General features: G+C 35.2%; 1 protein-coding gene across 2 annotated transcripts in view; it reads left to right on the forward strand.

Annotated features, from left to right (window-relative positions):
• UBE3C (ubiquitin protein ligase E3C) overlaps positions 1–23,119 on the forward strand; it is a 75,545-nt gene that overhangs the window by 44,276 nt on the left and 8,150 nt on the right. For both annotated transcript variants that reach the window (XM_071734747.1, XM_071734748.1), the window contains exons 18-22: positions 308–555; positions 11,727–11,939; positions 20,204–20,392; positions 20,491–20,557; positions 21,720–21,850. In XM_071734747.1, the coding sequence (XP_071590848.1) occupies positions 308–555; positions 11,727–11,939; positions 20,204–20,392; positions 20,491–20,557; positions 21,720–21,850 (848 nt within the window). The remainder of the gene's footprint in view (positions 1–307; positions 556–11,726; positions 11,940–20,203; positions 20,393–20,490; positions 20,558–21,719; positions 21,851–23,119) is intronic.

Raw genomic sequence — 23,119 nt, forward strand, 5'->3', positions numbered from 1 at the left:
CAGTTTTGAAGGATATTATTTAATGGTGTAGCTTAACAGCTACTTGGTAGCTTAACCCCTACCAAGGCTTTCCATTCTATCTTTTCATGACTCCTGGAGCAAGACCCTTTGTACAAAATGAGTTTCACATACTGAATATTCCAAAATTGAAGTCAGTAATAGATTTTTGCTGCAGTACTATTGACTAACTCAATTTTTTATATAAAGTTAGTATAGATACGTTTGCATGTGTAGTTACATGTGTTTTTATGTGAACAACAGTCAAGCAGATTTTTGCATCTGAATTTCTGTTTTTTTCTTTCTGCAGAACCTGACCTAAAAAAGCGCATTCGTGTTCACTTACTTAATGCACATGGTCTTGATGAAGCTGGTATTGATGGTGGTGGAATTTTTAGAGAATTTCTAAATGAACTACTTAAATCAGGATTTAACCCTAACCAGGGTTTTTTTAAGACCACCAATGAGGGACTTCTTTACCCTAACCCTGCTGCACAAATGCTCGTTGGAGACTCTTATGCCCGACATTACTACTTTCTTGGAAGAATGCTTGGAAAGGTAAAACCAGTGTCCTATAATATAAAGCTATGGTAGTACCAAGTTTATTCAGTACTGTTATTTTTTTTCTTTTTAGATGGTGGTAGGTGGGGAAAATAATATAATTTTTCCAGAGTTGAGGAAGAATAACTTTCAGATGTTGGATCTGAATATTATTTTCCCAAATCACCCAAATTTCTGATGAATTTTAATATATTAGTTACATACTTGAGGAGTACAGAAAATTTGAGATACCCTGACTGCTAATTGAGAAAAGTTTGCATATGTCATCTTCTGTGTTTATCAACTTGCTTGAAGTTGATTGGCACCCGTGGCACTACTCTGCTTATGGTGATTTTTAACCAGGAGCTTTCTGGAATTTGACTGCAATTCTATTTTTGTCAGGTGGAATATAAGAAATTAAAATTTCAGTTGTGTGAGCTACAATTCTCGCTAGTATTTAAAATTTGCCATGGTTATTTACTATGCAATAAGTAACTGAGGTATGCAATATGCTGTATGTGAATTAACTTTCAGTTATTCTGCTTGGTTTTTCATGTTTTGCATCTTGTTTATGTTTTAGGGCTTAGTATTTTACTGTTGTGAACATTTGAAGACTAATACAGACCTGTTGAGCTAAATAAAAAATGGAGAGAAAAAAAGAACAGCCATTACAAACATTTTATTACATTCAGTTTGCTTTTATGAGCAGGCCTAGTGCTGAAGTTGTTTCCTTCTGAGCCCTTGAAATTATTTCTGTAAAGCTAATACAGAAACTTTGTGAAACAAAGTTTGGAAGACAGATTCCATTTCAGATAAAAAATATTTTGATTGCTACTCAGCTATCTAAAACTGGATGTATTTAAGGTGTAAAAGACTCCTTTAACTGCCTGGATTATTTTGGAGGCTAAAATCCTGCTGACTTGCAGTGAGATTTAACATACAGTTGGATGTCCTTCTAATGTAGCTGGAGGTGGTTGAAGGGGATGTTGTTGACAAATTGAGCTGTTGAAAGAGTGCTATTCCTTACTTGCCAGTCAGCTGATTTAGATTAAACTACCACTTTGTAGGCAAATTACTTGCTACTGCATCCCAATTATTGCAATATCCAAACTTGTTAAATAATGAAAATTTCAAATCAACCATTTCAATAAAATAATTTCTGAAGGATGTTTCCACTGCTAGTGGGAGATGGGTTCAGTATTAATACAATAAAATTTGTAATTATGACATGCTGCATATCGCAGGCTTAATTTTCTTCTAATATCTATAAACTTTTGGAGTGGGAAAGCAAATATTGCTGTGGTATTGTGAGGAAGTTACTTCAGTCTGAAAATGTTTGGTGTTTTTCTGGGAATGGGGCAGGGCTCAGTTGTGGAGGGGGAATTTGAAACTTTTTTTTTTTTTTTAATTGTAATTTTTAGTCTTTAATTTCTTCTGTCACACACACATTGCCTTCTGTAATTTGATCTCAATATTGGCCTAAAGACAGAAGCTGCAAAATGTGTTTTATTATCTCCCATAGAGTGCTGCAACTATAGTCTTGCCTTTGACTTTTTAAAATCATAGGGTCTATTATTTAACATTTCAAAAGCATAAATTGTTTTTGTATTTGCAGTATGTTTACCCAAGGTAAGAATTGACAGTGTTATTTAATAATTACCCTTACCCAGGTGCACAGACACCTTTTTAGTAGTGTATTTAGAGACGTGATGAATTAAATGGAAAGATAAGGCACGGCCATGCTATTCAAAACCTGCCAGTGTTGTGATCTTAGTTAAGTTATTGAATACTCACTCACCCGTTTTAAAAAATGTGTCCATTTTATGCTTTGCACAGGGTTATTTGAAAGCAATAGTGGATTATTAAAAGCCCCTTTGCAAACAAAATAGATTTAATGCAAAGGAAGCAATCAGGCATCCACAGCAATGTCTTATTTGTGGAAACCAGTATGTAAAGAGCTCTGCCACCAAAAACTCTCACGTAAGAAGTTTCAGTGTTATCAGAAAACAAATACATTAAAATATAATAATTTATAGAAATTCTCTGTCTCTTGGTAACCATTTCATAGTAATATAAAAGTGCATTTAACTTTCAATACCGTAAGTTTACACTTAATTCATTTTTTCTTCTCATCAGGACATTTCTAACAGCTTGACATAATCTGTGTTAATTGGTAAATTAGAATTAGAAACATCTGAAAATTTAAAACTTACCTTGGAAAATGTTGTATCTAAAAATCAAATTTATTTATTTTTTTAGGAGAATCTATTTACTATTTGGGGTCTATTTTTGTAGTTAGTGAGGAAATGGAAATCTGTATACTATACAAACTACATGGCTGGCTGCAACTTCTGATTACCAAATGAGCAAAAGTTCTGGTGGAAATAATACCATGTGATCATGTAATTGCATATATTTCCTGAAATAATTCTTAAAAAAAAAAAAAAAAAAAAAAAAAATTGCGTAAACAGCAGCTATTCAAACACTTCCAAAGTTTACATTTCTCTACTTTCCTGTAATGTAAATATTATTTTAACATTGGTGCCTTTGAAACATTTTCCTTTCTCTTCTTAAGAAGTAAAAGCTCCACTTAGCACTCACACCTTGGATTTGCAGTTGTCCATAACTGGCATGGTTTGAGGCTTAAACCTTTCAGTATCACCCACTGGAAGCACAGCAATGACTTTCTTAATCCCAGGCCTTGCTTGAGAGCAGCTGAGGGTGTCCTGAGCTGTCAGGGACGTTCAGGTGGAGGTGTTCTAGCCCCAGATTCTCTTTGTTGTCCCCTGTGTGTTACCTTTCTAAATTTTCAACTTACATTTATTTAAAGACGTTAATGTGATAAGTGCTGTAGAGAAGGACATTATTTGCATTTGGAATTATTTGACATCAGGAAGATAATCTTAATTTTCTTTCAGGAAGTGGCAGCGTTAGTTCAAAATATGGCTGGAAGTCCATCAAAAGATTAGAATTGTAACTTTTAATATTTTCCTCTTCTTCCTTTTTGATGTAAATCTGCTAGTTCTTGCATTTATAGTATTTTGCAATGATTCTCTTTTCTCCTTTAACAAAGTGACTCTTTCCAGTGCTAGAGATTTTCATCCAATACTCCAAGCATCTTTGGTTATACTGAATTAAGCCAGCTCCATTTCTTTTACTACAGCTGCAAAGCACTAGTAAATCATGCATTCATGTAGCTAAGAACACATGCACTATCTTTGAAATAAAATAATTCAGTATCTTTTTTTTAAGCAATAGGATCTGCAGTCTCGGGAAGACATTACAGTTTTCTGAAAAGACAGATTTGTTTTGCCCAGACTGGCATTTTATTGTAAATGGTTGGGAAGGTAGCATAAAATACAAAATGTGACATTTCAGGTTACTGTTTTGAACTGATTCCTTCCTTTGGGGATTCAAATAAAGAATTCGGTTACAGGAGACAGGAAGGACTGAGCAAAAATAACCTGTTTATTCTAAATTTTAGCATTATTTTCATGACTAATAGATTAAGATCACTTTGGCTTGGTTTAAATCAGTACACTCTGAATTGATTTGTGCTTCAGCCACAATTTATAGTACTAGTACCTAGAAAGGTAGGTACAGAATGAAGATACAAAGAGGAGGTAATTTCTATAAAATTTATGTTTTATTAATTTCAGTTACTCTGCACATGATTTTGTAGACTCAGCGTTTTGCTTAAAAGCAAGTTAGCTGATCATTTGCCTCAAAAAATCCTGAATCATCTGAAATTGAATCAAAACAGAAATTTACCATGGAAAGCAGCATGCTCTTTTAATTACACATTTGCAGTGCAGAAACACCATTGTAAGAGAGCAAAATTCCTAACTTGTGGAAGTTATTTTATGACTTATGAACATCCATGTTAACTAATGTGAATCTGTTTTTCTGACACAGTTATTCAGCTTGACAATTCATTTGTGTTCATTTAACACAACCAATTCTCTTTTGATTACAAGTAGCTACAGTAGTACTAAACTTGTAGATACACGTCTGGCACTAAAAGACTACTGAAATGTGGTATTTTAACTCTAAATCTTTAGGAAGGAAAAGTGTGTATTGATGTATTGTGATATTTATTGGGTCATAATGTATTTAAATTTTCTTTAATGCATATGTTAGTGATTGTTTACTGTGATAAAGTGCATAGAGGTCTCTTCAAGGAGTTCTGCATGGAAAGAATTACCTCATGTCAGTGGTCACTCCTCAATTAAAAGTTCCATTAGCAGATGATTCCTGCTTCTGGTTTGTGTACTGATTGCATTTTATTGCCTCTAAATCAGGTTTCTAGACAGGGAATAAATAAACAGTAAGAGTGTGTGGTAATGGTATCCTGATATTTTTCACATCTGGGAACACCTATGTCCATTTCAATCAGTTAGGTCTGGAATATTTACTGAAATTCTTTCATCTATTTGAACTGTCTTTAAAAATGACTAGTTTCACTGCTATTAAAATACAGATTTATCTAAGAAGCCTATCCAGAGGTTAGAGAGTAGTAAATGTTTCAGTTTTTCAGAAAACTAGCTCTGAAACACAGAGGACATATCTTCCTTTTATGTTCGATTATTATAAAATTATGTTTAAATCTGAGAAAAGAAAAATCTATTAAGCTTTTACTGGAACCTGAGTAGTGAGTGATAACTGTCAGTTACCCACTGCATTCACAGGTATCTCTGGGCCTTCCCTCTGCCATCCCTCAAAACCCACCAATTGCTACATTGATAGCAATTGATATCATATGCTGTAAGTTATAGAGGTAACTGTTCCTATTAAAACAGAAAGTTCCCATCTGATGAAGTGTTGCTTTTCTGCAAGCTCCAACATTTCTATTTTATTAATAAAGAGTCTTGTAATAAAATGAATTCACCCTAAATTCTTAGAATGAAAATTCTAGCATAATTTTCTATTTTTAAATTGAAAATTAACTCAAGGTCATTTGATAGGCTTCAATAGAGTCTTTGCATCCCAACATTTTTAGGGTGGTGCATTCATGAGTCAGTCATTTTGTCTGTTATTTTGTGCTTTTCTCAGAGCTGCAGTCTCTACACTGATTGCAACAAATTTGCCAGACAGACCCCTCCCATCTGAGTCTTTGCTACCCCTTATCTCTTGAACTTCTGTGAACTTGTACTTACTGACCTTCAGCTTCCCAGGGAGTGCTAAACCAAAAGTAAAATGGTTCTTAAAAAAGGTTTTATTTCTTCTGGGGAAAAAAAAAAAAAATACATATATATATATATATATATATATATATATATATATGTATATATCCAAAGATACTGGCACTGTTGCAAGGAGTGCTGATACAGTGCTATCAGATGCCTAATGTTGTGGTGGAACTATTTATTCTTTTTTTTAAAAGACAGAAAGGGCATCCAGTATTGCGCTTGGAATTTTGCAGTCACAAAATAATGTACCAGACTTTCCATTACTGTGGTGATACGGATTCCTCTGGGGGCTCTGCTATTGTATTGCTTAAGAGAACTGAGAAACAGTGACTTAAAGCTACCATGTAGCAGACATACTGCATTGTGACACACACCTGATAGAATTAGTTTTATTTTATCATATTTACATTAGAAACAATTTTAAATTGCTTTTGGTCCCTGTAAAGCACATTATTAAATATAGATGTGAGAAATTATCCTAAAATTACTAAATGCTAGCTTTAAAATGCTTCAAAATTATGTGTTAATTTTAATATAATTTATATTTTTAGTTTTATCTTTTTTTTAGGGTAGGAAGGGCTTTGCTGGCCTGAATGGCTTTGTGAGTGTGATATTTCTAGGGTATAAATAATAAAATAGAAGGAAGTTCTAATGGTTTTGCTATTTTCTATCATTTTTATTAATGGTTCTTTGCAGCTTTGAAGATCTATTGCAGTCTGTAAGTGCTAAGTATTATTTAATAGCAACTGCTTAAAATGACTGAAATAGAAAGGGTTATGATCTTGGGGACTGATTAGGGAAATAACTGAATTTGAGCCCAATGATTTACTACATCAGCCCATAAGCTGTGTGTCTTTCTAGGGCTATGATTTTAGGATTGTTTAGGTTTTTAAATACAGTTCTGGTTTGTAAATGATTAATGGAAAGTAGGAGCAGTGACTGATGAATTATTCTTCTTGGGAAATATTTTAATTTAAATAATAAATGAGAGAATTAATTATAGACCTGCAAGTGTAAGTAAAATCACCAAAGCTGCTGCATAGTCAGAGACATTTAGTTGGTTCGTCTCATAAGTTTGTTTGCAGCTCACATGAGTTTTAATGATGAATGAGTTTAATGCTGAATTTGAACTTTATTCAGCATGTTGCAATGCCCACGAAACCTCTACTTATATATAGCTAATTTGTTGGAAGTTACTGGACTTAGCTTAAGTTTTGTCCTGTTTTAAAACATGTTGCAGTCTTTTCTTCCTAAAGAGAAGCTTGTTCCTGCACCTCGTGTTTAATAAATGCATGCAGTATATTCATAGGTATCCAGACAGTATTTTCCACTTGAGATAAACAAGTTGTGATGTGTTGCTGAACTGAGCAAAGGCTTTTGTAGCTCATCCATGTTGCAATCAGTTATTGTTGAACTATTCCACAATCACAAGTTGGTGATAGTACTTAGAAGAGAAAGAACTTCAGAGTGCCAAAGCCTATTAACCACAGGTGGCTTTCTGTTCTGTGCTTGATTTTAGTATGTCCCCTACACAACCTATTGTAGAATGTGTGTTCTATAGGCATTCACACACAGAGAGGAAGGTATATGAAGTCCCCTTTACTGAATACTGCTTCTTCAACAGTGAAATAATTGCTCTTGGCCCTTTAACCACCAAAAACTTATTCTAATATTTTTGGGGTTTATTGTGCTTTTTTTTTAAAAAAAAAAAAAGCTAGCAAGGCATTGTGAAATAATTAGGAAAATAATGGGGTGAAGAGTAGCAGAAATAATGTTACTGAAAACCAGATCCATGTGTTTGCTTTCTTTTGCTTAGTTGTTTCAGAAGCTTTTAAATTACTTTAATAGTTACCCAGAGTAACCCAAAGGTTACTTCACCTAAAGAGCATCCCTAATCTACATGGGTTTGAAAGAGTGCTGGGAAATCCAGATTGGCCCTTCTAGCAGGCAAAACCTTTTAGCTACTGCATCACCATATGAGCATTGCAGTACTTGCATAAACAGTCCTTGATGTAGATGTCTCTACTTCAGATTAACCTCTTGTCACAGTCTTGCATCTGCAAATTGAACTTTTGTGAAAGTGAAATGCTGTACTCCCAGCTTTTTGAGGAGCCAGGTATATATAGGCTCTGTTAAGGTGTTTGGTGCCTTCCCCTCTGTCCCTCTTCTAAAAGTTAGAAAGTAGAAGTCTGTTTGACCACCAGTTGCTTGTTTCATCACTTCCTATCTGGATTTTTTGCTTTATATAACCCAGTTGCAGTTCATGAGACCAGGGAATGACAATGAATTCAAGTAAGGGGTGAGTTTGATAGGAGGGCTGGGAATGTGAACTCTCAAAAATCATCGGATGACATTGGTCCCTTAGGTGATGAGCGTAAGATTTAAAGGAACCTGCCAAAGGGTGAGTGTTTGAGATTAAGTTTGAGATTAGTTTTAAAATATATATTGGTAAAGCTTTCTGGCTTTGGTCTCTTGAAGCAGTGTATGAACAGGAACTTCTGACTTACACTCAAGCAGAAGTCACTTTCCTCCAAAAGAAAGCCAGTTCCTTCTGTCAGCGTTGTTGCTCACTGGCTTGTGGGGTTAAAAAGAGGACTATTTCTGGGGGGAGAGGTGACCTTATATGATATTAAAGTGCATACATAAATACATCCTAACAGTGCATCTTCATATTACAGCTAATTAATCTGAAAAAATTAATTTGAAAATTAATCTGAAAAAAATTACCTCTGAAAGAAATGGTCGCCATTCCTTTGTCTGTCACTGATGCTGGGCTCCTGCTTCCTTTATGTTGCAGACCAGTTCAGAGAGTTCAGTGAGCAGAAAAATAAGCTTAAAATCACAACAGTTCACTAATGAAAAGGAGACAAGGAGTTAATCTTCCCTTTTGGCCATTAGATTATCAGCAGTAAGAAAAACACCCATCATGATGGGCTTCAGAGGCAACTGGCTGCTTCAAGGTTGTGTTCCCATTGAAACAAATGGTCTTGAAGTTCCTACCCAGTTTCAGCCATAGTGTGAGCTGGTCTGATTCTGAATTGAAAACAAGCTCAACTGTAAACAAGGTCCATGCTGTGTCCACCAATGCCCCCCTCTAACCCCAAAACCAAATACCACAAACAAAGCACAACACAAGTAATTACATTTTTTGTACTTGATTCAGCAAGTTGTAACACTCACATAACCTTTACTACATAGCTACTTGGGTTTGTTTCCTGGTTCAATCAGCAAGTTCATTTGTTTCATTGCTCTGACAGGAATGGGTGGAATCCTATCTTTTGGTGGCAGCAGGTTGTTTGGTCAGTTTATGCTGACTGAGAAACAGGGAGGTTAGATGGAAGCTGAAAAGTAAAGTTTCAGTTTAGTCGTATTCAGTTGTACACAGCATTTCTCAGCATCTCTGACAAATGAAACAAAAATTCAGTTTATAATGATTTTATTTAGCAGAGTTTTAGTCCATTTTTTTATTCCACTTGATTAGGATAGCTTGACTTTCAAGCTAATTAAAACACTACTTTTTGTCTTGTTTCCAAAAATACTCTGTTTTTAATATTGTAATTACTTAGCTAAGAGAAGAAGTAGTAATTAAAGTTACTCTCAAGTTGCACAATTTAGTTTCTTTAAAAATGCTTTATATAGTTTTTAGATGAAGTTATAAATGTTCACTTTGGAACTACCTGAAGATTAATAGCGATGCATTTGAAATACATTATTTTTTTATTGATTCTTAATGTAGTAAATTACTGAAGTTATTTGGCAGCAAACAGAAATAGCCAGTGATGTTGTTCACATTTATTTTCCTGATAGCGTCACAATTTGCATTAATTGCATTGCAGCTGCACTCACTTATATTAAAAAGCTTCTACTATAATTAATCCTTTCTATTTCAAATCATTTTGGCACAATTTCTAGCAATAAACACTCATAAAAGACAGACACTTGAAAAATAACATACAAGTTTCTTCAATATACCTATTGCTGTTTTTTCCTGACAAGGAATTATTGATAGGCTTCTAGGATCAAGTGTTGCAAGTGGCTAAGTCTTAAGACCAGTTTGAAAAATGCTAAGTGGATTATTTTGCATAAAAAATAGACAAGTTTTGAATTTGTGTAATTAACCTGTGTTTAGAAAATACCTTGATTTATGTCTACATTTGTATTTTAGTTGCATACATTATGGAAATTTAATTTATAATCCATTTAGCTGATGTGATCATAGTTTTTAGTGCTATCATTTATTAGTCCTTGTATATTAAATGCTCTAAAGGCTTAAACCTGCCTTCTGTAAAAAATTACACCTCTACATTTACATTTTATGAGTCACAGATGGAATTCCATTTTAAATTCGGGTAGCTTTGATATATTTAAGGAATTACAATGGCTTTATTGTTACTAATGCAGGAACAGCAAACACTGACCTTATACATTGCAAATTAATGATTTATCCCTCTAGTTTGCTTTTAAAGTCAACTATACAAATGAGGATTTCGACTTCTACACCTTGAATAAATCATATAGCTCTAAATATAATGCACCCTTTGGCTTTGAACTCGTTATTCTCAATTCTTTCTGCAAGGTCTAACTCACCTCATAGAAATGTTCTTTCAGAAGTTTAAGGAATTGTGTATATTTTTCTTAACATCTTTGTTGGACTATCGTTCAGTGATTACAGCTACATTTCTTTATTTTTTTTTTTCTTTTACTTTTCTCCCCCCCCCCCCATTGTGCTTACTTTTCTAAGTTTGCAGCACACCGTGGAGGAATTAAATAATCCCAAAACATCCTTGAAAAGTAAATAGAGAACAAGGTGATTTTTTGATGATGCCTTTTCTGATCAGCCCTTTAGTGATATTTAATGATACTGTAAATATTTGCTTGTAACAGTTGGAGGTACCTGTGTGGCAAAACAAACTGGGCATCAGGAAGGATTATGTACAGACACCGTGTCTCAGGAATTTTTTTTTTAAAGGCCACAGTCTTGAATTTTTCCTTTATTCATGTAGGCTTTCTCTAAATGATGTCATACTTACTCTTTCTAGCTCTGAAGTTTACATCTCTCCTTCTTTTGAGAGCTACCATAAGTGCTTTTTCCCCCCAGTCAACAAGAAATTATTACTGCTGTATGAAAAATAAGCTATTAAATTTTATAATTTACTATAATATATTCTTTTCAGTTGCCTTGCATTACACTGCAGTATATAGGTAACAGTGTGGTATTGCTGGAGTTGGTGCATTTCTGAAAATTCTCAAGGAAACTCAGTTTACAGTAAAACCACATGTTTCATGAGTGCTGCATGTTTGGGTCAGGGTCATTTGTGGGGCTGTACTCTTTTGACTGGTGTTGCAGTGTCAGACACAGGAAGAATCAGACCTGAGAGACAGTCATAACTGGGAAGCTCCCAGTTTGAAAATTAAGATGGTTTGATGATGTCATTAAGCAGTAGAATTCACCAAAAATATTCACCAAGGAATCTGCATAATATGCAAGAGAAGTAGTTACTTAGATTTGTTTAAAATGTACTGTAATTATTTTAAAGGAGCAGACTGTTTTACATGTAGCAATTGATAAGAATAGGCAAATAATGTTTGTGACATGTGACTAATGGAGGTAGAGATGCTAACGTTTTTGGAAGATTGCCCTTTAGCAAACTTCACTTTTCTTGCTGATCTACACGTTTAATATACTTCCTGTTTGCTGTCATGCTTTGGACAAGAAGATTCATGACAGATAAGCAGTGACCTTACATTTTGTATCACTACATAGTTGATTTGTATAATTTGAGAGGTTGGTATTTCACAAGAATATTCAAATCTCAAACTTCGAATGAATATTTTTAAATTCATGGAGTATCTAAGTTGTTGCTATATCGGGAGATCCTATTCAGGCGCCAAATTAAGGAGGAATTACCAAACAAAGTTGAGAAACAGAAACTGGACCTCAGAATTCCTGCATGTACAACATTAAAATCTTAATGTGCATTTAATTGCTTTGTTTTTCAGGCTCTTTATGAAAATATGCTGGTGGAACTTCCATTTGCTAGTTTTTTCCTCTCAAAATTACTGGGGACAAGTGCTGATGTTGACATTCATCATTTAGCATCATTAGATCCAGAAATGTATAAAAATTTGCTTTTTCTCAAGAGCTATGAAGGGGATGTGGAAGAACTTGGACTAAACTTCACTGTGGTAAATAATGACCTTGGGGAAGCACAGGTAAGAATGGCATTTGCTTTGTTTTGGTTTTGTTTCATGTATGACTGATGAATCATTGCTACACCTACTAATTAATTTTTTAATTTAAAAGCAATAGAAAACAAATGTTAAAGGTGGTGTGTGAGGTGTAATAGGGATTCTGACTTGGTATTTGTAGTACACAGTAGCTACTGTTTTACTTCAGAAATAATTTTTGATGGTGACTTAAAGGTGGTCTGGTCTTTTAAGTAGTAAGCTGTAGTGATTATATTCTAACAGTCATACATGAAAAGTTCTATTACCTTAGATAATTTCTTAAAATACTTAATGCTGTTTCTTTGATTGCACTTCAAATAATTGCACAAGTTAGATGATCTGTAAGCTAAAATGTGTTGTCTCCTTTAGCTGTGATTTTCGAAGTACAGTACCTAAAGTTAGAAGGTTAAACTCTTATTTTTTTAAAACACCTTTTTATTTTCTTTCTTCTTAAGGGGCTGAGACATCAGGCAAGTCAGAGGGTGCTTGGTGCTACTAAAAAGCAAATATTTAGGGCCAGTTAGGTCCATGAGTATTAGTTTTTAACACAGTTATACTATATAATTTATTGGGGGGGGCTTATCTTTTGTTAGTACTGAAGAACACTTACACTCATAGCAGAAAATAAATGTCACTACAGCTTGAAAAGTGCCTGTATGTGCAAGTACAGTTAACCTCCTGAGTTAAAGTCTTTTGTCATGCTTCCTCTTTCATTTATGAGGACTTAAAATTGTGTATTATTTGTGGTCTACTTACACTGGTTACGGTGTTTAATTAAGAGTTGGCTCAAAAAAGTAGACCTCACCACAATGGGACATGCAACAGCATCTTGATTCAGCCTTGTTTCTTGTGGAAGAAACAGACAATAAAAGGGGCTGAGCAGTGCTCCTGGGTCTGCCTGGGACTCTGTGGGTCTCCCAGAAGCAGCAGTGCCCTGTGGTTCAGCAGCTGGGCCTGGACATTGTTGGCTTGAGTTCTCTCCTGATGCTTAAATCATAGCAAGGTCAGTGTCCAAACCTTCTGCTTCAACCACACCAGGCTCTGCCTTTATCTTGACTCTGCTGTCATCCATTTCTTGTCATTTTCCAGAGAGGGTGATCAGGCAGTGGAATGGGCTGCCCAGGGAGGTGGTGGATTCTCTGTCCCTGGAGGTTTTTAAAAAGAGACTGAATGTGGCACTCAGTGCCATGGTCTGGTAACCACAGTGGCAGTGGATTAAGGGTTGAACTTGATGATCTCAGAGGTCCTTTCCAGCCTGTATGATTCTGTGATTTTGAAAGATCCTAAGACCTGGACTGCATCACAGTTTTAAAATAGTATCTGCAGATTTGGAGTTCCTGAATCATGGAGAAGGGAATAGTCAGCAACTGCCTGTGTAAGTGATGTTTCATATTAAACACAGGCCATGTGTTGCACTCCCTGTGCGAAAACTTGTGACCTGCACAGTCTTGAGAAAAACACTCAAAAACCTGAAATAAAAGCATGTGATGCAGATGTATGAGAAAGCAGATTTTTAGAGCACCTACAAGAATACAGCACCTCCTCTGTTGCAGCATGTCCTGTAAGGGACTGTTCCTGAACTGAGTTCTATTCTAGCCATGCATTTGGTTCCTATATTTCAAAACACACAAGATGTCAGTTTCCAGTATAACCCAGGATTTTTGGGGAAGAGAGAGAGGTCTATTGTTTGTATTAAAAATCAATTAATTTAACCAGAACTAAATTAACAGCTTGGTTGATCACAGCTAATACAAATCCAGTTTAGTCTCGTAATTAAAAAATGAAGAGTAGCTAAGGTTTTCTGGAGAGCTTGTGGTTTCCATACTTTTACTCTATATTGCCTCAAAAATTAGCCACACAAGTTAGAACATACCTCAGTGAGTAAGGTTGAAGGTCAGAGAAAAAGAGATATTGCTCAGAAATAATATACAAGGAGATCCAAGTAAGAGATCTTGCCAGCTCTACCTACTGCAACAAAAACTTGTAAAATTGCATTCTTGCCAAGAAGCCTATTTGTTAAAATTTTCTAAGAGTTAATTGCTTATATGATCAAGACTTTTGATTTTTAATTGTTCAGCATAACTTTAAAAGGGAGATTAAACATAACATGGAGTTTCTGAGTAACTAAATGAAATTTTAATTAAATATTCTGATGCTGTTTTGATATGTTTATACTTGAATATAGAACACTGTATCCATGAAGTATTCACCATCTTTTAATGAGACCACATATTAATGTAGTTGAACAGAACTAATTGGTTCTGGTCACAGTCTTTTGTGTTCTAATGCAAGAAGTTACTTTTTATACTTCATTTCATTATTGTAATAAACATCATATGGTTAGACATATTTTGTCTTCTATTTGACTTGTGTAACCATTGCATACTAACTAATTGTGTCAAGGTAAGGCTAATTCACTTTGGGAAAAGAGCTTAATTTGCACTTCTTGTGTTGAATGTACATTATCTCTAGTTTTCAGCTAAACAACCACTTTAGGGTCTAATAAATTAGTGCCCAATAAATGCATCATAAATCTATCACTGTAAATAGCTGTCCTCATGACAGTGTCCATCCAGCAACCGTGGCACAAAAGCATTATCTGCAATGAAAGACACATTCAGAAGGGGCTGTATTGCCTGTCAGTAGAAGGTAAAAATTCTTTTACCAGCATATTGATTCCAATCCTGTAATGTGCTTTTAGGTCCCATTAAACTACTGACAAAGTGCATTCACCAGAAGTTCAAAAAGGTACTTAATAATTTGCACATTAGACCTGCTAATTAGGGGAGCTATGCCATCAACCTTATCTTCCAATCCCAAATAGCTTTAGCTTTTGATATAGAACTGTCTGATGTAGTGATACCAGCCTAGATTTCAGCCATTGGATCTGCTGCATAAAATGGTAAAATAAAGTCTGAAAAGAATGTCAACCTAGTTACAGGTATCTTCAAGTAGCTGTTTATATTAATTTTCTTTTTAATTTTTTCTTGAAGATTAGATTGTGATAAAATGGTTATAAACTGCTTCTAATAAGTGTGAGGTTAATAAATTCAAGAAAATACCTCTTCTTTTCAGTCCAATTTCTGTCTGTTTTTTTTTAAAGTGAGGGAATAGAATTTTGTGGTTGCTTAAGAAAAGAGAGGAAGATTCAATTAAGAATTTTTTTCAAAATTGTTAGATTCTCTACTTCAGAGAGTTATTTCAAACATTGATTCTTGAGACTAAATGGATCAGAACAGTTAAATATGATCAGAAGACCACATAAATAAAGGTTAGAAACACAAATCCACAGGACAGCACTTTAATATACAAGAGTTTTTATGAAATCTATATAGTTGAGGTCAGAAAATGTTCCTTGTTTTTTTAAAGTAGATGTGAATACCATTTCTGTTACTGAAAATATGTTACCTCACTAAGGGAAATTCTTTTTCATTTAAATTTCCTTGAGAGAAAATTTTGAAGCATTAAAAATAATCCTGAAAGTTTACGTTTTGGCAAATTCTTTACTAGGATACAGTGGCTTACTGGAAGTTTTTCAGAGCAAAATATTGTAAGTTGAGACTGATCCTTCTCAGGCAGATTTATAACAGTTACAGCACCTGCATTCTTAGGCATTCAGATGCAATCTGCTACCTGGAACTCCTTCCTGAACATCTGGAAAGCAGATGACAGAGGAAGAAAGGAAACCTTTATCTAATGTTCAGAATTGGGAAAACCATCATGGGCTATGTGAGTAAAAGTGATAAGGTGACAGGTCCCTTATTCTTTATAAAGTATTTCCCACTTTACTCTCAAAGTATTCCCCTTTTTTCCATTCTCCTGCGAAGCAGCTGCCACTGTCAAATCTGTGTGAGCAGCAGCTACCATTAAGTTTGTCAACAGAGAGTTGCTATTGTTTGTGATCACATTACAAAGCAATTCAGTGTGACAGATTGTTGTTAGTAAGCCAGAAGATAAGTCCCTTCAATTCTGCTTGGCCAGTGTCCCCTTACTAAGAGTTTCTCTGTTTTGTTTTTGGTGTGTGTTTATTTCAGTGCTATTCTAATACTCAAAATAGGTACAATAACTCAAAATGATAGCCTGAACCATTTACTTGAACTGCAGCCATACATAAAAGAGAGATTTACTTATTTTTTTTTTTTTCTTTTCAAGCTGTGATGGTTTTCTTAGATAAGACTATAAATGTAAGTTGAGCAGCTTTTTTAGAATGTACTTGCAGAAACATGTGATTGAATTTATAGCCAACAAAAGTGGAAGTGCTGAAGAGGTGTGTGCAGCTATCATAGTTCCAGGTGTATTCATCTCTCAGCCAGATGCCTAATGCAATGCTCCTCTCCACATTTCTAAAATATGCAAAGCACCTTTTGTTGCATAGTTTTAATATGTGACTTTTATCCCATTTTAATATTTTCTGTTTATTTTGAAGACGTACTTTGCAAGTAGGGAATCAAATTCAGCTAACTATGGTATTGTGTGAATGATCTGAATACTTATCTAAATAATATATATGATTTGATTGCTTTTAACAAAAGTGACTGATAATTAATGAGGCTAAGTGTTGTGTTTGGTGGTTTTTTTTTAACTTAAACCTACAAAACAGAAAATACGGTGAAGACACAAGTCTGCACGTTTTTTGTAACCTGTGTTATGATCTTGCACCCTCTAGTGGTGAAAATTGGATGGATAAAATAAAAATGCAAGCTGGTAGATCTTTTAAGATGTAGTAACTTGTGTAAGAAGTGTATCCACATTTAGTATAGTTTTACTGCCATGCCCAGGAGTTACCATTTTGTCTTCTGGTTTATGTCCTTCTTAGCTTTTATGACATAATATATTTGTTATTCCTGCTAGATTAGCCCCTTGGTTTCAAAATGGTACTTGGACAGACCAATGGTAGAATTAATCTCACATTGACAAACTCTGGAAATAGATAATTAGATGACAGGAAAACCCCTGGGAACTTGGCTAACTGAATGCTGTAGTTTTACTTGTGGCATTACAGGGTTCAGGGAAGGAAGGGGACCTATGGAAATGTTGCCGGATCAGAAATAAGGGTTCACTAGTTAAAAATCTTAAAAAAAATGATTTTTTAAAACTATTTTTATCCTATTTTCTGAAAATAGTGTTCAAAAAGAGTACAATGCTTTTTTCCTCCAATTTTCAGGAAGAACATTACATGGAGAGAGACTAGTGTGTATTAGACAAAGAATGTTGCTTTCTTATTATTCTTAGACCCCTGTTGAGACATGACCATTATAATGCAATCATAAACATGAATTAATCTGTATCCTGATCTCTGTTTTCAGGCCTGCAAGGAAGGCACACATTGTACTTCACCTAGTGCTGGAATGGAGGTTAAAATGCAGCAGTTTCCTAGAACACCTGCCAGTAGTTCCAGTTCAGGCATCTTTTTGAGCTCAGATGTGGCTCATACTGAGCTCACAGAAATTATTGTATGCAAAGGGAATGATAACTATTAGTTTATTGTTGGTGTCTGTATTCTTAAGAGAATGATGAGTTAGGTGATACAAATATGCTTTAATATGGCCAATTTCAATGTGTCTCTGCCTCAAAGAGAGGAACTGTATTTTGTGAAGTTGTGACAGAAGAACAGATAATTATTCAGTTCTGGAAGACAAACAGAGAAGATTTTAAGTGGGCAGATAAATTATTATGGAATCATAGATTCATAGAATAATTTGGGTTGGAAGGGACCTCTGAAGGCCATCTAGTCCAGCCCACCTGCAGTAAGCAGGAGCATCCTGGACTAGATCAGGTTGCTCAGAGCCTCATCAAACCTCACCTTGAATATCTCCTGGGGTGAGGCCTCAGCCACCTCCCCGGGTGTTTTAGTAGAGTTGAGGTCTCAACAATCATCTGTTCCTGTGGAACATCAATGGTAGCTCTGATTCTGTAATATTAAAGAGCATAGGAATTTAATAACTAAGAGAAAGCTTTCTGATCTCATTAGGCTTTGTAAAAGGCTATTTGATAGGAGGAAATTAAAGGAACTTGACTTATTTCAGTTCAGTGAAAAAGACTCTGGGAAGATTAATTAAGCTGCTGCCCATAAGTAATACATCATGGATATAACTGAAGAGGAAGGCAAGAACTGGTTAAGCAATAGGACAATACTGAAATAAGAACAGTGAGCAAATTTCACCCATTGAACTTGAAGTGGAAATTATATTAATGCAATTATCAAGTAACTTTCCAGTGATGTTAAAACTATTACAGTAAAATTACTGCAGTGGTATGAAGCACTGTAGATTTCTAAACTCTGGTGGTGTTTGGAGTAGCAGTGGAGAAAAGCTTAGCAGTCCAGGGCCCCTTCTCATCAAATGTTTCCACTGTGGTATGGGACATGTTCCATACTTCTTCTAATACACTTTGTGGACACTATCAGGAAAAATACCCTCACTTGGGATGGAGAGTGACACCAGGTGCTGGCCTGTGCCTCCTGGACTGATGAGCAGCATCAGATGCCAGAGATGCTGCTCCCAGAGAAAGCTCTCCTGCTTTGTGAGCCCACAGTTCATGCTGAAGGAGACTCACTCAGTTGGGAACAAGCTAAAGTGTGCAGACATGAATTAGCTAAACTGACACTTGATTTTACTTAATTCTAATCAGTACTACCTACACACAGGGATGGTGGTGTATTGATGAGGTTTTTATACTGTTGGTATAACAAAATCAAGAAGCTCGTAGCTGAGGGATTAAAGTGGGAAGTAAGATGTATTTTTCACTCCTGTTGTAATTTAGGCTGTCCTGCCTTATCAAGGAAACTGGTAAATTTTCCATCACATGGAGTTTTTACACCAGAATTGCTTGTCTTTCTAAAAAATGTGCTCTAACTTGTCTCTGGATTTATTGATTTAAATACAGGAAACTCTAGACAGAATTCTCTGAGCTGTGTGATCAGGAAGGTCAGATTTCACAGATCTGAATGTTCTCTTTTGGCCCTGAAAAGCTATGAATCAAGTAAACACTTAAATGCTCAGATGCACTGTGAATTTTTAATCTTACCACTTCTCATTCTGCTTAGTACTGGAATAGATCACATTATTAGGTAGCATGTCACAAAATAAGCTATTAATGGTCTTAATCCTCTGTGCTGCAAAGATGTGATTGTTGCCAGAAACTGAAATAAGTGATTGTTTAGAAAAAATAAATTAAAATTTCCTGAGTGTAGAAAAAAGGAATGAGAAGGTGACTGTACCTATCAGCTTTTTATTTTTTATTTATTTTTTTATTTTTTTAATTTTAAAAATCACTCTATTAGTACTCTAATAATCTCTTCTGGTTGGGCTGCTACTTAAGTAAATTAACATCATGTAATAGCAAGTAGAATATGTAAAGGTCTTTAATGTTTTAATAGCAACTACCATTCATCCTGGTTGATATCTTAATGCAATTACACTGCCTTTATTTAGGGTTTCTTGTGGTTTGTTTTTCATTAAAGAAAGATTCTTTGCATTCCAGGGCATCTTGGTGTACATGAAGGACAGAAGTTAAACTTCTTGGTAGAAAAACCAAAGTTTAGAGTTGTATGTTTTTTCTTTTTCTTGAAAGTACTGCTCGTGTGTAACTTCACTTCTCAGCAGTAGGAATGATGAATGCTAATAATTCGATAATTAGGTTTGTATCAGGATGTTAATTATCAAGCAGGGGACATTGCTTTTCTGTAATGTGATCTTGGAGAATTCACAATCACCCAACAGAGAAGAGCCTGTCCAGTCAAGCACAGCTTTTTTAATCCAACTGGAAGAAGAGTTCTCTTTGTGAGCTCTGGTTTATACAGGTTTTTCTCTCTTCCAGGGCACTCTCTAGCACCAAGTGAAGCTGGAGATGAACTTGCCAAGGGGGAGATTTTCACCTCAATTTCATCAGTGTCTGACTTACAATAGTGAATTTAGTATTACACACTGTCTTCTACTAAAGAACTGTGATTTTTCCTGAATCTGCTTTCTAGTAATAAACCACAGGGCCATGTTCAGCTGCATTAGGAGTTGGAGGTCTAGGCCTAAAAACTGAGTTTCATAGAATGTGCTCTCATGGGTAAACAGAAAAAGGTCCTACTTTTATTAGTGGTCAGAATCTTCTGTCTTATTTTAAGATTAATTTTCTTCAGTATATTCCAGTAAACTTGAAATCTACACATCACTTCCTAGAATGTTTTGCAGTTCAATTCTACAGTTCCAGAACACAGAACTAACGTTTACCAAGATGATGCCAATTATTGTTTATAGGTGGTTGAGCTGAAGCCAGGAGGAAAAGACATCCCTGTAACCAGTGCCAACCGCATTGCATACATCCATCTGGTGGCAGACTACAGGTTAAACAAGCAGATCCGACAGCACTGCCTCGCTTTCCGCCAGGGACTGGCCAACGTGGTCAATCTGGAATGGCTTCGGATGTTTGATCAACAGGAGATACAGGTATTTCTGCTTAAAACTGCAGAAAACGGTTGCTTTAAACAAAAATAAATGCTGTTTTTTGCTTGTATTGTAACTATCTAAATTTCCTTCGCTGCTAGGTTCTGATTTCTGGTGCCCAGGTTCCTATTAGTTTGGATGATCTGAAATCTTTCACAAACTATTCAGGTAAACAAGTTTTATTTAAATTAAAAATTGCATGACAGACTTGGGAAGAAACTAATTTGATTTTTATCCTAGTTTTTAAAAAAGAGTTGTAGGGTCATTGTCATTAACTTTGTAGTTAATCAAACTCTGTACATAGGCCTGAATTTCAGAAGATTGGGGAAAATTACAACATAGTTTTATAAATGCCAGGACATACAGGTATGCAGTTTGTTTTATTTGGATGCTTGTCCCAGTACTTGGTGGCTACCAAGAAGATGGAGACTCTCTTTTTACAAAGAGTCACGTGGAAAAGAAATGGGGTAATGGGTGCAAGTTACTCCAGGGGAGATCCTGATTGGACATCAAAACAAAATTTTTCACTATTGAGAACAGTTGAACATTGGAATAATCTCCCCAGGGAAATGGTGGATTCCCCAACACTGAACATTTTTAAGACTCAGCTTGACAAGGTGCTGGGCCATTTCATCTAAGCTGTGTTCCTGCCTGGAAACATTGGACCAGATGATCCAACCTGGCATTCTTGGTTTCTGTAATTCTATGAATACAAGTTTATTGCCAGATAATTAGAGGACCTGTAATGGACTTTCTAAGTGGATGTCAGTCAATAGTTGTGTTGGGCTGCTCCGAAAAGAAGTCTGCAAATGACTTTGGGATAGTTGATTTTACCACTGTATTCAGATTATTTGCCATTTCTCAGCCGGAGGAGAGAGATCAGATTTTTTCCTTATGAGAAATGTAAGGTATCTTACATAATTTTTTCATGCATGTATCACTAATGTAATAAAAAAATAGCTATTATATCATTGGTTCACATCTGAGCTTACCTCAGTGTAACCTGATTCATTAAATAACATTCCAAGTTTTGCAGATTTTGCAGATGCTTAGAGTAAAAGGCAGTAATCCAAAGTTAGTAGGGAAATGCTAAGCTAAATAAAATTAATTTTAAACAAATGTATAGAATTCAGTGAAGAAAACTGAAATTAATAAACTGAGGGATAGTAGCCATAGGTAAGCAATGCAGTGATCAAAGAGATCTGTAGATACTTGAAGTCAGCAATGTAACCTGGTTATAAATGTTCTCCAGGCAAGATTTTGTTAGGTTTCTTGAAGAATTTCTTTCATAAAACTAGTCTACCTATAAACTGTTTAAATCTCATTACAGGTGGCTACACAGCAGACCATCCTGTAATTAAAATATTCTGGAGAGTTGTGGAAAGCTTCACTGATGAAGAGAAACGCAAACTACTCAAATTTGTAACAAGCTGCTCTCGACCACCTCTTCTGGGGTTTAAGGTATTAAGTCTCCCTGACTTCCTAACAAGTTTTTGTAAAATATTTCAATTTGTGATCCCAGCTTTTCTTGTCTGTAGGAATTTACAATTTGAGAAGAATGTCTGTGACTTCTAAAATGGCTTCAGTATTTGCATGTATCATGACTATAGTTTGAAATGGTCTAATGAAATGTTCTGTTGATTGCTGTTTTAACTGCAAAAATTGATAAGCCTCAAGCACATTGGTTAGGTCATTTACTCTTTGTCATGCTCTTCACTGCTGTGTCATTTTAGTATGCAGAAGCAGTGTTGCTACCAGTTTCAAGGAACAGGTTGTGTTAAGCATAATGTCTTCAAAATCAGGAAAAAGAGGATTTAGGATATAAAAGCAGCTATTAAATTTGGACCTCTTAAATGAACCATTTGAAGCAGGAGACATACTGTGTTTCCTTCTAATTACCATTGAGATACTTGTAGGGTCACAGCTCACCCTCCATATCTAAATTCTTCCCTGCTATCTTTAGATTGATATTTGTGGTGCAGCCCTAAGTATGAAGAAAACATTTTGTCTGGTGCTTTTAAAACTAAAGCAAGCTTGAGGCAAGTTGAAGGCATTTTGAAACTGAGTTCTTGGGATATTCTACCTGTGAGTTGCAGCTGGGCTGCAAAATTCTGGCTAGGAATTGGCCATGAACTTAATTTCCTATAAAATGTGGAAAGATTAAGTGCTATTCTGTAAGAAAATAAATTTTAAAAGTGCTTCATAGCAATACCATCACCTTTAGCACAGTGCTCAGCATGTTTACTCTTGTACTATTTAGTACAGTAAATAAAATGGTGGGCTTATGTGGAACAATTTAAGGCATCCCATAATGCAGTTTCCATCAAGTAAGGATTTGTTGCTAAGCAAAAATGAGAACATATACTTTGTAAATGTTCACATTATAAGCCACTGTGGTACAGTATACAATATTTAATTAGCAGTGGATAGTAACTGATTTCCTACATTTCTAGATAAAATAGGTAGATGAACCCATAAGAAATGAATTCAGGTATTATGTAAGCCCTGAAGGTTTATTAGCTGTTTTGTAAAGCAGGTGGTGTTGAATGAACATTTTCTCACTATAGAAATATTTCAGGGACAGATACTAACTTTTTATAAAGGAACAAGAAATTCAGATATACATAATAATCTGAGGGTGGAAACAACATACCTGGAATTCTGCAATTTTATTCTTAAATAATACTGTGGGATTTCATTCTGGTGTTGTGGGGTTTTGGTTTTTTTTGT

Source organism: Heliangelus exortis, chromosome 2 (genome assembly GCF_036169615.1).
Source record: "Heliangelus exortis chromosome 2, bHelExo1.hap1, whole genome shotgun sequence".
In the NCBI taxonomy this organism is placed as follows: domain Eukaryota; kingdom Metazoa; phylum Chordata; class Aves; order Apodiformes; family Trochilidae; genus Heliangelus; species Heliangelus exortis.